Here is a 12,720-nt window from a genome sequence, read left to right on the forward strand (position 1 = left end):
GGCGGCAAGCAATGCGCCTGCGCTCAGAGCGGACGGAACTGTGCGAGCGAGAGGCATTTGGGTGTTGGGTGCGAAAGGGATGCATCGTAAACAAAACGAAGCCAAAACTGAAACTGAATGGACGCACTCGGCGGTGCCAGCTCGTATCAGATGCTCCGTCTCAGCGCCAGAAAGAGATGGGTCGTAAACAAAGACAGCTGCTCGGTGTCATTGTACTGCTCGGATGTGCGCCGCCTCTTGCGTGCGCTCATCGTGAGTAGACCGCAACAACACAAATGAACTGCAGCTCCATGTGATTGACTAGTAGATACCACGTACTGAGCTGCTGTTGCATGCATGCTCACTGTCTCTTTGATATTTTACATTATGTATCAGTCATACTTAATACTGAGATTACGTTTTCTTGAGCAATTTTCTTTCCTTATATAGAATTCCATATATAGAATTCATAGTCTATATTCTTCTTCTTCATTGTATTCTTCTTTTAGTCACATACTTAATCCGAGTACATAGAACTACTTTTCTCAAGCTCAGTTCTTTTGGTGATACTTAGTCCTAGAAGTTTCGTCTATTCCCTTATTTTCATAATCTAATTGGTTCTATACTCTTCACACTCGAATACAGCTTTTCTTATTGGCCCATTGACAGTATTCTGAGTAAACGGATATAAGTACAAATAAATATATTATAAAATATATACTCTATTGCAATAATATAAAACGTTGTATTAAGCCTTTCCCATAACAATTCAACATCATCTACTCTCTGGCATATCGAAACTTCCAACCTAATATGCCCTCCCCCCGACTCGCGTAGCTCATGCGTAGAGGGTATTCAAGAAAGGGGGACAGCCACAGAGCGCTATAACGCGCACGCTGAGTGGGTCAGGTGCAGCTCACTCCCTCGGCACCTACGGGCGCCCCCCTTTAAAATCGAGGATGCGCCAGCTGCGCGTGACTTTGCCTTTCGCTGCGTTTGGAGTGCAATTTTTAGAACTGACCCCTAATTGGCTTTTGACGGCAGCCGCGGCTTACGTAAGTCAGCCAGCCTTTCAATCGGTTAACTATATCAACTAATTGGCCAATAGATGGCCCATTGCCCGACTGCCGCACGATATGATTTACTTATTTATTTTTTCGCTGTACATTTGCGGCCCATCACGCAATTTGCGTGCTCATAACTTATGCAAATTGCCCGATGCACCTTGCTACCTCACTCTCTCTCTTTCTCTCTCTCACTGTATCTCTCTTTTTCCCTTGCTCTGTCTTCCTTGCTCGCCCACTGTCTGGGTCTCTCTTTCTCTGTGCGCTGACTGATTTATTTTTATAATCTGCTGGCGCACCCCTTCGTATTGGCGGGGCTTTGTCAGCTGCCCGCCTTGGTCCAATATTCATATAATACATACGTAATAATTATAATGACAAATGCAAAAAGTAGCAATAGCTTGCATTAGTATATTGCACTGGCGGATACTCTGCTGCAAGGTGTTTGAGTCAGGTAACCAAGTCTTGCAAGCGCAAATTTTTGTAGGCTTTCATCAGGTAGCCATTCAGTCGTTCAGATAAGATTTTGTATACTGGGTTGACCATATTCTAAAAAATCTGACAACCCTACTAGGCTGCCCATATTCGAGCGACCATAAATATATATATTTTGTTTAATCATATTGTGTCCTTCTCTATTCAAATAGATGGTTCCGTCGAATATGGACATTCCTGTATTTGGTCCACTAAGACACTAAGACTTATTCCATAATAAAACTTCTCATCACTCTTCAACCTGCATCAAAAAAAAAAACAAGAGACTGATCATAGTTCAAATACCTGTTAAAGATTTTACATGCGATACATACATATATTTCTATATACATATACATATATAATTTCTTTGATATTTTCCTCACTTAAGACTATAATATATGAATACCATTATAAAAAGCTAAATTGTTTTTTTTTTTTTTTTTTTTTTTTTTTTTTTTTTTTTGCGGACGCTTGCTTTATGGCGGCCATTCCCATTTATCATCATTATTCACACACCTTTCGGACGCAATTTTCCACTTGCGCCTCGGCTCGATGAGCGCTGGGAAAAACGATTTTCCAATTTTCCAATTTGTTTGTTTTTGTTTTTTCTGTTTTCTTTTTTTTTTTTTTCATAGCATAAATTGCATTTAATTGGAAATTATAGCGTGATGTGATCTCGTGTTGAGATCTCTGCCCATCTCTGTCCATCTCTGTGATATTGTTGCTGGCATTGTCGCTGTTCACTTTTTGCGGCTCTTTAAGCTTAAAGTGTGTCAAACTGCATTAAGCAATTGCCGCTAGTTTTAGGTGCTTGGCCATGTGACCAGTCAGGCCCAAGACCAGTCAGCCCAAGGGGCGGCATGAGGTAACGAGGGCGTACACGTGGAATAGGCTGCCAAATGCATTGTTTATGGACTCTTTGACGTTATTCGCGAGTACGTCATTATATATTTACGTACAACCGTATACCCTTCCTGCGCTGTTGTCAGGCCTTGCACCCTTAGAGAAATTTAAAATGAAAATTGAGGGAACATAATTGATTTCTTGAAGCCGAATAATAAATACATTATAAGCAACAACAAAGTAATTGCAATTGTAATGGAACCAACTCACTTGATTGCCTTTCACAGTATTTCGATTGCAGACTTTAAATAACTAAATTTCTTTATATTATATGCTAAAATATATATATACTAAATGGCAATCATTAATGACTACCTTCAGTGCGTCACACATGCCGCAACAAAATGCAAATGCCCATTAGCAGGTCTATAAATGAAAACGTATGTAAATTCCCGTCTGTCTCGCTATTCGCGTGCATGTGTGTGTGCGTGTGAGAGAGTGAGTGTGACCAAAACAAAGCCAAAGAAATGTAGAATAGAATTTTCTTTTTGTTTCTTGTTGAATTTGTGCAGCTGCCCAAAAGAAACACTTTTATCGCTCACTTCTCATTCAAGAGTCGAGCCCAACGCGTCGACGCGTCGTCCAATGAATCGCAGTTGCAATCACTTGCCAAACATATAGTCGACATCTACATTGAGAATATACGTACATACATATTTATAAATATATGTATAACTAGCCTATATATTAACGATCGTTTGGTTAAAACGCGATCCCATCACCATTCTTGACGCAGTTTCCAAATCGCTGGCGTTTCGAGTGCTTCAATTTACGGTGCGGTGCGAGCGCGTGTTTTCCTATTCCGTGTTGAGCTTGACGTAAGGTAAAAAAAAAAAAGAAAATAAACGGGCGGAAGTTTCAGTTAGATGTAGTGCATACGTAACCCATAATACCCAGGCACACAGAGCAGAGCAGAAGTGGCAGAAAAATCGAAATACAACTTAAGCTCTTAGCTGTTGTTGTTTTGGTTCTTTGGCTTGCATCGTGATTGCACTGCTCTGGTTGCCTCCGGTTTTTTGCCCGGTTTCCCGGCGGGCCAAGCACTGAGTCTGTCCCGCTTCGCTTCACCGGGCATAATTGAATTTGCGCGGCGTGAAAGGTGTAAGGGGCGGCACTCTGCCCACTAGTAAATTGACCTTGTCTAATCCTCAACCACCCAACTTAACCGGCAGGTTGAAGGCAAACCACTAAACACGGCTACAGCGGTGCAACGCATTCAGCAACTGTTAATGCAACAGCAGCTCAAACTGCTGCGAAAATTCCATCAAGTGACTGCATTGGCAAAACGTTAAGCATACGCCCCGTAGCCCCGTCGGAGAAGCGAATTCAAAGTGAAAGTGAGAACGTGCTAGTGTGAGAGTCAACTAAAGTGTGTGAGAGAAAGGGAGAAAGAGAGAGAAAGAGTTGAAAGTCAAGTGCAAAACTAAAAGCCAGAGGCAAAGCGTGCCAATACCAGCATAAAACTGGGTAACTTTTGGCTTATAATTAGAGGTAAGTCCATGTCCGGCGACAACTATGTGAAGCACAGCAAAAGCAACAACAAGCGACGACAACGACACCCGACATCAAGCGCCTAAATATAGTTATTAAAAGCTCATTAATAAATAACACATGTTTACACAACTGCCGAATGCCAAACGGCAGACAAATTTATTTCTTCGCTGTGACTATGTAAATGCAATTAAAGGAAAAAATACGATTTCTAGTATAGCCAAGAATACAATTCATATTTTATGTATATTAGAATGGGTTTCAGTTAGATTAGTTATGCTCTTTGGATGCTTTATTATTATTTATGCTTCATAGTTTCGCATATTTACTTTGATTCCTGCTGCATAACGAGCGAGTTCAAGCTAACCAAGCTGTATATAGTATTTACTGAAGTTTGACTATATTATTTGGGTGTCATTTACTGGGTAAAAAAAAAAAAAAATAAATAAATAAAATGAAATAAATAAATAAAATAAAAATAAAAACATAATTTGAAAATTTTAAAATCTTTTTGAATTATTTCTAAAAGTTTAACAACATTTTTTAATTAAAAAAAATAAATGAAAATAAAATAAATAAAATAAAATAAAGTGTTGGACAAAATCAAATGTTTTAAATAAGTTTTAAACAAATTTTAATGTTAAATTAAATTAAAAAATATTCTTTAATAAATTAAACCCCAATTTAAAACGTTTTTAAACATAAAAACAAATAATTTTAATAATATTTATGATAATATATAATGCAATAAAGAAGCAGGGAAGAAAATGAGCACTAAATCCAGAGTCCAGCCTCTGGCACGACGGAAAAGTATATATTCAAGGAACATATTATGAAATATTATTAGCAATTTGTTTTTGTCCCATGTCAATCAGTAAATCTGCCAAAAATATAAAAATAGATACCAAGGGCTATGGCCTATATGACTATGTTTGTGCTAGCATCAGAGCTCTACAACAAATTGTGTTGGCTAGTGTGTGCGATCGAAGGACACGCTTCAGATAAGAGCTGCGCACATTAACAACTTGTTCGGAGCTGAAACAAAGTCAAAGCAGGAAAACTATAAATCGAGAACGAGGACTTGAAAGCAATTATTAGGAGAACACGCCAGCTCACACCGAGAGAGGAAAGTGTTTGGCTCGAGTAGGGGGAAGTTCACAAATGACCTTCGGAAGGGACACGCAGAACTTATCGTGCTTAACGGCAATACTTAATATTTATATATATATATATGTATATGTATTTATTATATACCCGAATTAGGAACGACAACAAACTTAATTGAATTGGCAACCATTTTGGGTGGCTGTTCAGCTCTTCGGGATCTGTGTGTGTGTGTGTGTGTGTGGCGTCCGCTCTAAGGGTGCAGCAGCGAATTGCAGGTTCAAGTTCAAGTTTGTGCCACATAAATAGATATAGATATATGCACGCCAATAAATCGCCTCTGACAGCGGACAAAATGTATATCAAAGCGTAGCGAACACTCGATGGCTATGTCAGATATTTCTATGCAAATCTATATATATACACATATATGTATATAGAAACATATAGTCGGGTGCATATCTCGCAATTATCTTAATTATTTGCCAGAGGATCGGCGGGAGAAGCAGACGTTCGTCATGCAGTTGGCACATGAACATAGGCCCCATAACCGGATCGATGCGACCCGCAACTTGAAAGCATATACATACATATATACAGACATACATGATATATACAGACATATATAGAATTCTGCCCTATAACGTTGGACGTCTGCCCAAGCGCTAATGTGGAAAGGAGGCGCAATGAGCTCCTCGCTGACTGGGCACATGATTTAGCTAAGTGACAGCTTGACAGGAGCCGCCGCAATGGATCGATGTGTGGGGTGACCTTTGGGGCAAGCTAGGCATTCTGCACCACCGACCACCACTGTGCCACCACCAGTGCACCACAGCTAACAACTGCCGGATCATTAAATAGCACTGCCATTCGATTGGCCGAATTAAATATACACTACATAGACTTATTCGTTTGACTTAAGTTATTGACAGCTTTGTGAATTCATTAGAAATGTTGTGAATACTTTACTGGAGACAAAAATAATATAATAATAATATAATATTTAATAATAAAAATATATTTACATATATAATGAACTTTAAACTATGATTTGCCCAGGCAAGTTTTATAGGAAAATAAAATAAATAAAAATAAAAATAAATAAAAAATAAAGAAAAACTAGGTCAAGGCTCTAAGCAGCTGCTTTGACAGCCTGAGTTTGAGTTGTGTGATACAGATATAATTTTATCATATGGCCAGACAAACAAGGTTAAACTTTATCAGCTGCGCTTATCGTGAAACTCCAGATAACAGTACTATATGTATTATATATAAAATAGATTGCTTGTCAATGTCCGTTTTCAAGTGGCTAACAAAGTAATGAAACTCTCTAAAAGACCATGAAAATGCGCTTAAATTGACGAAACTAAACTGAGGACTGACGCACAGCTGTTGAGGTAGGAGCTCCGATACCCTCGAAGGCTAATCAATTGTAGTTCTGACTTCGGTTTGGAATTTTCCGCTTGAAGATAATTATGAATGTCAATCAAACGAGCTGCAAATGCGTGTTGCCTCATCAAGAGCCTTCAGACCCCGCCGAACGCAGAACGCAGTGCCCCAATTTTCGTTGCCGGCATTTGAGAGCGAGAAAGAAACAGAGTGGGACAGAATGAGAGCGAAACAGAGAGAGAGAGAGAGAGAGAGTTTGTGCGAGAGTGTTTGACGTTGCAAGGGATTATTATAGCAAACGAAACTTCGCTCTCTCAGTAAGGACGAGCATAAAAGCGAGCGACAGGCCAGACGATGCGCATTCACTGGAGCTAGCTTCGAGTCGACGGTTCGCGCAGCAGAAACGGAAACGGAAGTGAGAAAAGCAAAATAAGTCGAAGAGAAATCAGCAGCGGCAGCAGCAGCCAAACCAGACGCAACTCAATAAAGAAAAGTGCATAGTGAAAACGAAAGCCAAAGAACAGTTTGTGCACTTAAAGACCAGTTAAAGCCAACGAGCCAACGAACCTTGAGCCTTGAGCGTTGAGTGTTGAGCCTTGAGCGACCGCAAACGAGCTACTGTGAATACCTATTCACAGTTGAGTGGGCGCTGAGGCGTGACACAGATTCCGATTGAGAAGGGAGCCGTAGAGTCACAGAGCCACATCGAAGACTGCACCAAGCAGCTGCAGCGGCTTTTATCGATTATTTCGAGAGACAGCGAACGGACTGAGCAGCCGTTGAGCAAACGCAAACGGACGCAGTTCGTCCGATTCTAGGGAAAGCGGCCCAGCACAAAACCACTACAACGGAGCCATTCAGCGAGCGCAATTTGGTGCTAGGCGCTGTCCGAGACGCCGCCAACAGTAAAACACGAACATTGACGCTGAAAAAGACGACGCCACATCGATAGAGGCTGCACTGAGAGCACAACTGGGAACAGGGAACGAGAACGAGAACGGGAACGGGAGCCAGCAAGCCAGCCAGCCAAATGGCTTACCTAATTAACATACTCAAGTTCAATGTGAAGTACTTAAAAAATCAATAATTTGAGCACAGTCTGACAATTGTCATCCATCACACTATATACACATAGACAAATACACATACATATATATAAACCCTTATATATATTAAAGTAAGCGCTCGTTTGGGGCATTCACACACACATACACACACACGCAGACACTCACACGTACGAGTTCCAGGACTTCCTCGTTTCCTCCACCTCCCGCTGCCGTGAACGTCTACTTTCTATAGCCGTCTCGCTCGCGACTTGTTGTTGCTTTGCTGCAGCGATTGCTGTCCATTGCCAACGCTCGACCCGTACAATGGAAAAGTCTGGGAAATTTTCAGATTACCTCTTCGCCAAAATGGGTCCCCCGAATATGACGGCAGCCGTGCACGGCACTGAGCTGCCACCGAAGACCACGGAACGCTGCGATGCGCCCCTGGAGCTAACTGGCTATCGCAAATGGCTGAGCGATAATCTGATGCTCCTTGTCACGCTCTCCGGCGTCATGCTGGGCGTCATTTTGGGTAAGTCTAACGAAATGCATAACATGGCAGAGGAGGGGTAAGCCCCATGCATCCTTTATTGATACACTGTACGAAAATTAATGAATATTTGATTTTTTTGGTTACGGGTTAAGTATTACTATTTTTTTTATTTTTTTATTAAATTTACATTCTACTGAACAAAATCCCAGTAATGTATTCCAAAAAAAAATAAATATAATTAGTATAAAATTAATATACTTATTTAGATAAACAAATATTGTAGTAAACGAATAGAAACCTAACCTAAACCTAAGATTTTAATAATAATTAAAATTTAATAAACAATACTTATTTAGACAATCGAGTAGTAAGTAAATATAATTCCTTGCACTGCTTGCTATAAAATTGTTCATAGTATATTCTAAACAACTTTATTCTCATTTATCATTTTTGGTCCAAAGGTCTCTCGTTGCGTCCGTTGCAGCTGCACGAGGACTCCATTATGCTGATCTCGTACCCAGGCGAGCTGTTCATGCGAGTGCTGAAACTGATGATACTGCCATTGGTTATCTCCAGCCTGATTGCCGGATCGGCTAGCCTCAATGCCAAGATGAATGGGAAAATCGCGCTGCGCACTCTCGTCTATTTCGCCACGACTTCGATGTTCAATGCGGCGCTGGGCATTGCGCTCGTAATGCTCATTCATCCAGGCAATCCGGACTTGCACAATGCTGACGATCGGGCATCGGACAAACGGGCTGTTAAGTTACTGGACAGCCTTTTGGATTTGGGCAGGTGAGTGAAGCGAAATCGCGTGTAAACCGCTTGCAAAACGCTCGAAACTACACTGCTTGTAAACATACAGCTGAAAGCAGTTCGTTAGGAGATAACAGTGAAAAAACTTCCTGTAAATTTGGCAATTAAATCTGCTGCGTAAATTATTTACAAATGAAAAGAATATATTAGTTTTGTACAGTCCCATCTTACTTTTATGACATTATATATCTGAATATGAGGCATCTTGGGCTATGCTGAATACTCTGTTAATATTCCAGTCAATGTACACTGCTTAAAGCTATCCACTTATGATACTGTTATATATAACTATTCGGTACACTGCTTACAACCAATTGCCGTCCACTTCATCGATCACAAACTGCTTGCAATAACTGCTACAAAACTCAACTTATACCAACTACCTCTGCTTTCTCTTCAAGTAGCTCAAACTGCTTTAAATACGCTATTTTGATTGCAGAAACGTTTTTCCGGACAACCTATTCCAAGCATCGATACAACAGGCGCACACCGTCTACTTGCCCAAGCCGAGCGTTTTGCATAGCTTGAATGACACAGCCAACGATACAGCCGTAGGCATTGTGCACGGCGTGGAAGCACAACGTCAAATCCCGGAGATGGAACCGGTGGTGCTGGTGAGGGATGTGCAATATCGCAGCGGCACCAATACGTTGGGCATTGTGTTCTTTTGCCTGGTCTTTGGCACCGTCTTGGGCACCATCGGGCAGAAGGGTCAGGTGGTGGTCGACTTCTTTGCGGCCGTATTTGAGGTGATCATGAAGATGGTGACGTGCGTGATGTGGCTAACGCCGGTGGGCATCAGTTCAGTCATCGCTGGCAAAATACTAAGTGTCGATAATCTGAGCCTGGTGATGGCCCAGCTGGTGTGGTTCATCATAACGGTGGCCATCGGTGTGGTCATCTATCAGCTAATTGTGATGCAGTTCATCTACTTTGTGTTCGTGCGACGTAATCCCTTCAAGTTCTACAAGGGCCTCATTGAGGCCATGCTAACCGCCTTTGCTACAGCATCAACGTAAGCCATTAAAATCTATACTCTCTGCTCTCTTTCTGTCTCTCTCTCTCTCTCAATTTCCTTGCTGAGAGATATAAAACCCTTGTCTCTATCTCTCTCTCTGTGTGGTTGCGAACGTTTAACATGTTACAAGTATTTTTCCTTCTTTTTGGTTTCCAAACGATTTGATTTTCCATTCGTTGAATTTTTCTTTCGAAAAAAAAACTTTTTTGTTTTGCAAATCACAAAACTCACCAAAAACAACAACAACAACATCAACACATATTGAAACAACAACCACATCCCAATCGAATACGCATTTGAAATCGTTTCGAATCTCATGTGAAAACTGATCTGGCAACGCCTGCAGCGCCGCCGCTCTGCCGCTGACATTCCGCTGCATGAACGAGAAGCTGCGCATTGATCCGCGCATCACACGCTTCGTCCTGCCCATTGGCTGCAACATCAACATGGATGGCACCGCCCTCTTCATAGCTGTCGCCTCCATCTTCATCGCCCAGATGAGCGGCATGGTGCTTGGCTTTGGTGAACTCTTGACCGTGCTGCTGACCTCCACGGCGGCCTCCATGAGCTCGGCAAGCGTGCCGAGCGCAGCGCTGGTCCTGCTACTAGTCGTCCTGACCGCCATCGATGCACCAGTACAGGATGTGACATTGCTCTTCGCCGTGGATTGGTTTGTGTAAGTAGAGCTCTATAGTGGTATAACCCTTAAGTATAGATATTGTGGAAACCATTATTACTCGAATCGAAGTGGGCTAGAAAGTGAAAGTGTCCTGGCCTCCTTTTAGTTATATTCTGGGTTCAGGCGATCTCCAAAACGTTCACTTCGACTTGGCATAGCTCTCTGATTAGTCAATCTCTATATACCCTATTGGTGCAAGGACTTATAGATTCCTGTTTTGCAGTGATCGCATACGCACAACCAATAACATGCTAGGGGATTGCTATGCCGCCGCCGTCGTCGAGGAGCTGTCGCGCAAGGAGCTAATGGCATTGGATGCTGCTGCTGTCAATTATCAGGTAAGACATGTGTCCAACTCCCACTGGCATATATCTAAATCGATTTTCCTATTGATGAAGGATATGCCCGCTGGTACACCCAATGGGCATCATGTGGGTCTGCTGGAGGGCCAAACCGAGCTGGAATCACCCGGAAAATGTCAATTGAATGACTCCGTAGTCGTGGACATGAGCGCCGTAATGAATAATGTGAATCTTCAGCAGGAGCAGAGCAATCGTCGGGTCTAAGCGATTAAACTGGACTTCAAGCAGAAGCACCAATAAGCACGTAGATTACCACCAATAGACCACAGTGTTCCCCCAATAACAACAACAACAACAACAACAAAAACACCTTTTGATAAACTCTTTTTTGATTTTTTGATGAAGAAGCTTTTCAAAACAAGAAAACAATAATAATTCAACATTTATAGAAATGTCAATCCAACTGTTTGTGAGACTGTCCAAATAGAATTTTGTCTATGAGTTAAACCCACCCTGAAAAAGAATGACGAAGATAGTGAAAACTATATCAGATAGACAAGCATACACATATAGCTGTGTTTCCATAAAAGATCTGAACAAAATATCAATAGCAATTACTTAGGCAGATGCAAATATACACGCGAAGTTCGAATCGGATGGGATCGAAATTAAATACATATACACATAACAAATATAATAATAGATTATGAATATAGTAGAGGCCACCTGCAAGATTCATATAACACATATATAGGCAGTTATATGAGTCAATTAATAGGCGTATACGTATATATAATTTCGATATGATATGCAATGAAAGTAGTAGCAACAAAATCTTATATTATAAATATATACACTCAACTAATTTAAAGAGAAGGAAATGGGAATGAATTTTTGTGATGTGTTTTAAACTATATGCATAATCTGTATGGGTATTATTTTATAAGCGTCGTGGTTAGGGTCGGCCAGGCGACCTATTTTTGTGATTGTGGCATTGATGGCAAGAAGGGAACTTTTTAAAAAACAATTATGATTTACAATATGTTATACAATATATACTATATTTATATTGAGAAAGATTTCGTTTTTCTTATGTAATTCAAATCGTAAGTGCAAATGCGCAGGTTGTAAATGAAGTTGGCTTAGTTTTCGCTTTGGTTGACTGCGAAATCCACCTCAGTTCAATTGATTTTGTTTTAGACCACACTCACCTATATATAACAATATATATATATATATATATATATATATTTATTTATATGATTGTATATCCCTTATGCATACGTAGACTGATAGTAGAATTAGTGTGATTATATTGAAACATACATACATACAAATACTTACTTATAAAACATACCGAAAAACCATATCCAACATTCGATTTGTACGCATACGCTGAATACAATAAAATAATAAACAGTTATCATGTTAATCTATAAAAATTGATTTATTTACGGATCGGTTAGCTAGTAATTCACTTACGACAGTGTTTAGCCTATAGAACGTGTTACTATCCGGGTTTGGCTTCGTTCTGTGCCTATCTGATTGCCAACCTGCAATAGTTTGGAAAGCATTTTTGAAACGAATTATAATCTAAGCTAATCTTAACTAATGCCATATACAATATCTACATTATTATGCATACTTATATACTATATCACTATGAATATGTATTCACATTTAGCTCATTGGCCGATTATAATATTATCATTATATTAACAACATATCAATCGATAGTTTAGTAAGCATCTGCCTAGTCCTTTTCATATATGTATTTATTCCCATACTATATATCTTATATACATGTGCCAACAATTGAATCTATGACTATATTTTATATCAATATAAATATACCTTTACTTAATTCACTCCTAATTCATATCATCTTACACTCATTGATAGTCTCATGATTTATCGATATATTTAAATGTAAGTCTTATGTCAGCTCGTAGAAACTTA

At 40.2% G+C, this 12,720-nt stretch overlaps 1 protein-coding gene and 1 long non-coding RNA gene across 4 annotated transcripts; one reads left to right on the top strand and one right to left on the bottom strand.

Annotated features, from left to right (window-relative positions):
• Window positions 1-1,943: 1,943 nt before the first annotated feature.
• On the bottom strand, window positions 1,944-3,050 carry LOC149269647 (uncharacterized). Its single transcript, XR_016268982.1, has 2 exons — window positions 2,634-3,050; window positions 1,944-2,519 (listed from the first exon to the last, which is right to left on the bottom strand). It is a non-coding gene; the product is annotated as an uncharacterized LOC149269647 (long non-coding RNA).
• Window positions 3,051-3,772: 722 nt separating this feature from the next.
• Window positions 3,773-12,203, top strand: Eaat2 (Excitatory amino acid transporter 2). Of its 3 annotated transcripts, none has more exons than XM_018004553.2 (7): window positions 3,773-3,914; window positions 7,803-7,985; window positions 8,408-8,741; window positions 9,202-9,777; window positions 10,127-10,456; window positions 10,683-10,797; window positions 10,858-12,203. In XM_018004553.2, exons 2-7 carry the CDS (start codon window positions 7,820-7,822, stop codon window positions 11,023-11,025), a joined length of 1,689 nt encoding a protein of 562 aa, XP_017860042.1. In that variant the 5' UTR covers window positions 3,773-3,914; window positions 7,803-7,819; the 3' UTR covers window positions 11,026-12,203. The 3 variants fall into 3 exon arrangements, with proteins under 3 accessions (XP_017860042.1, XP_017860043.1, XP_017860041.1); XM_018004554.2 differs by having other exon boundaries at window positions 3,775-3,914; window positions 7,787-7,985; XM_018004552.2 differs by lacking the exon at window positions 3,773-3,914 and having other exon boundaries at window positions 3,940-7,985.
• The last annotated feature ends 517 nt before the right edge of the window (window positions 12,204-12,720 follow it).

This window comes from Drosophila arizonae, chromosome 3, assembly GCF_054131065.1.
Source record: "Drosophila arizonae isolate 15081-1271.41 chromosome 3, UAZ_ARI_1.0, whole genome shotgun sequence".
Taxonomy (NCBI): Eukaryota; Metazoa; Arthropoda; class Insecta; order Diptera; family Drosophilidae; genus Drosophila; species Drosophila arizonae.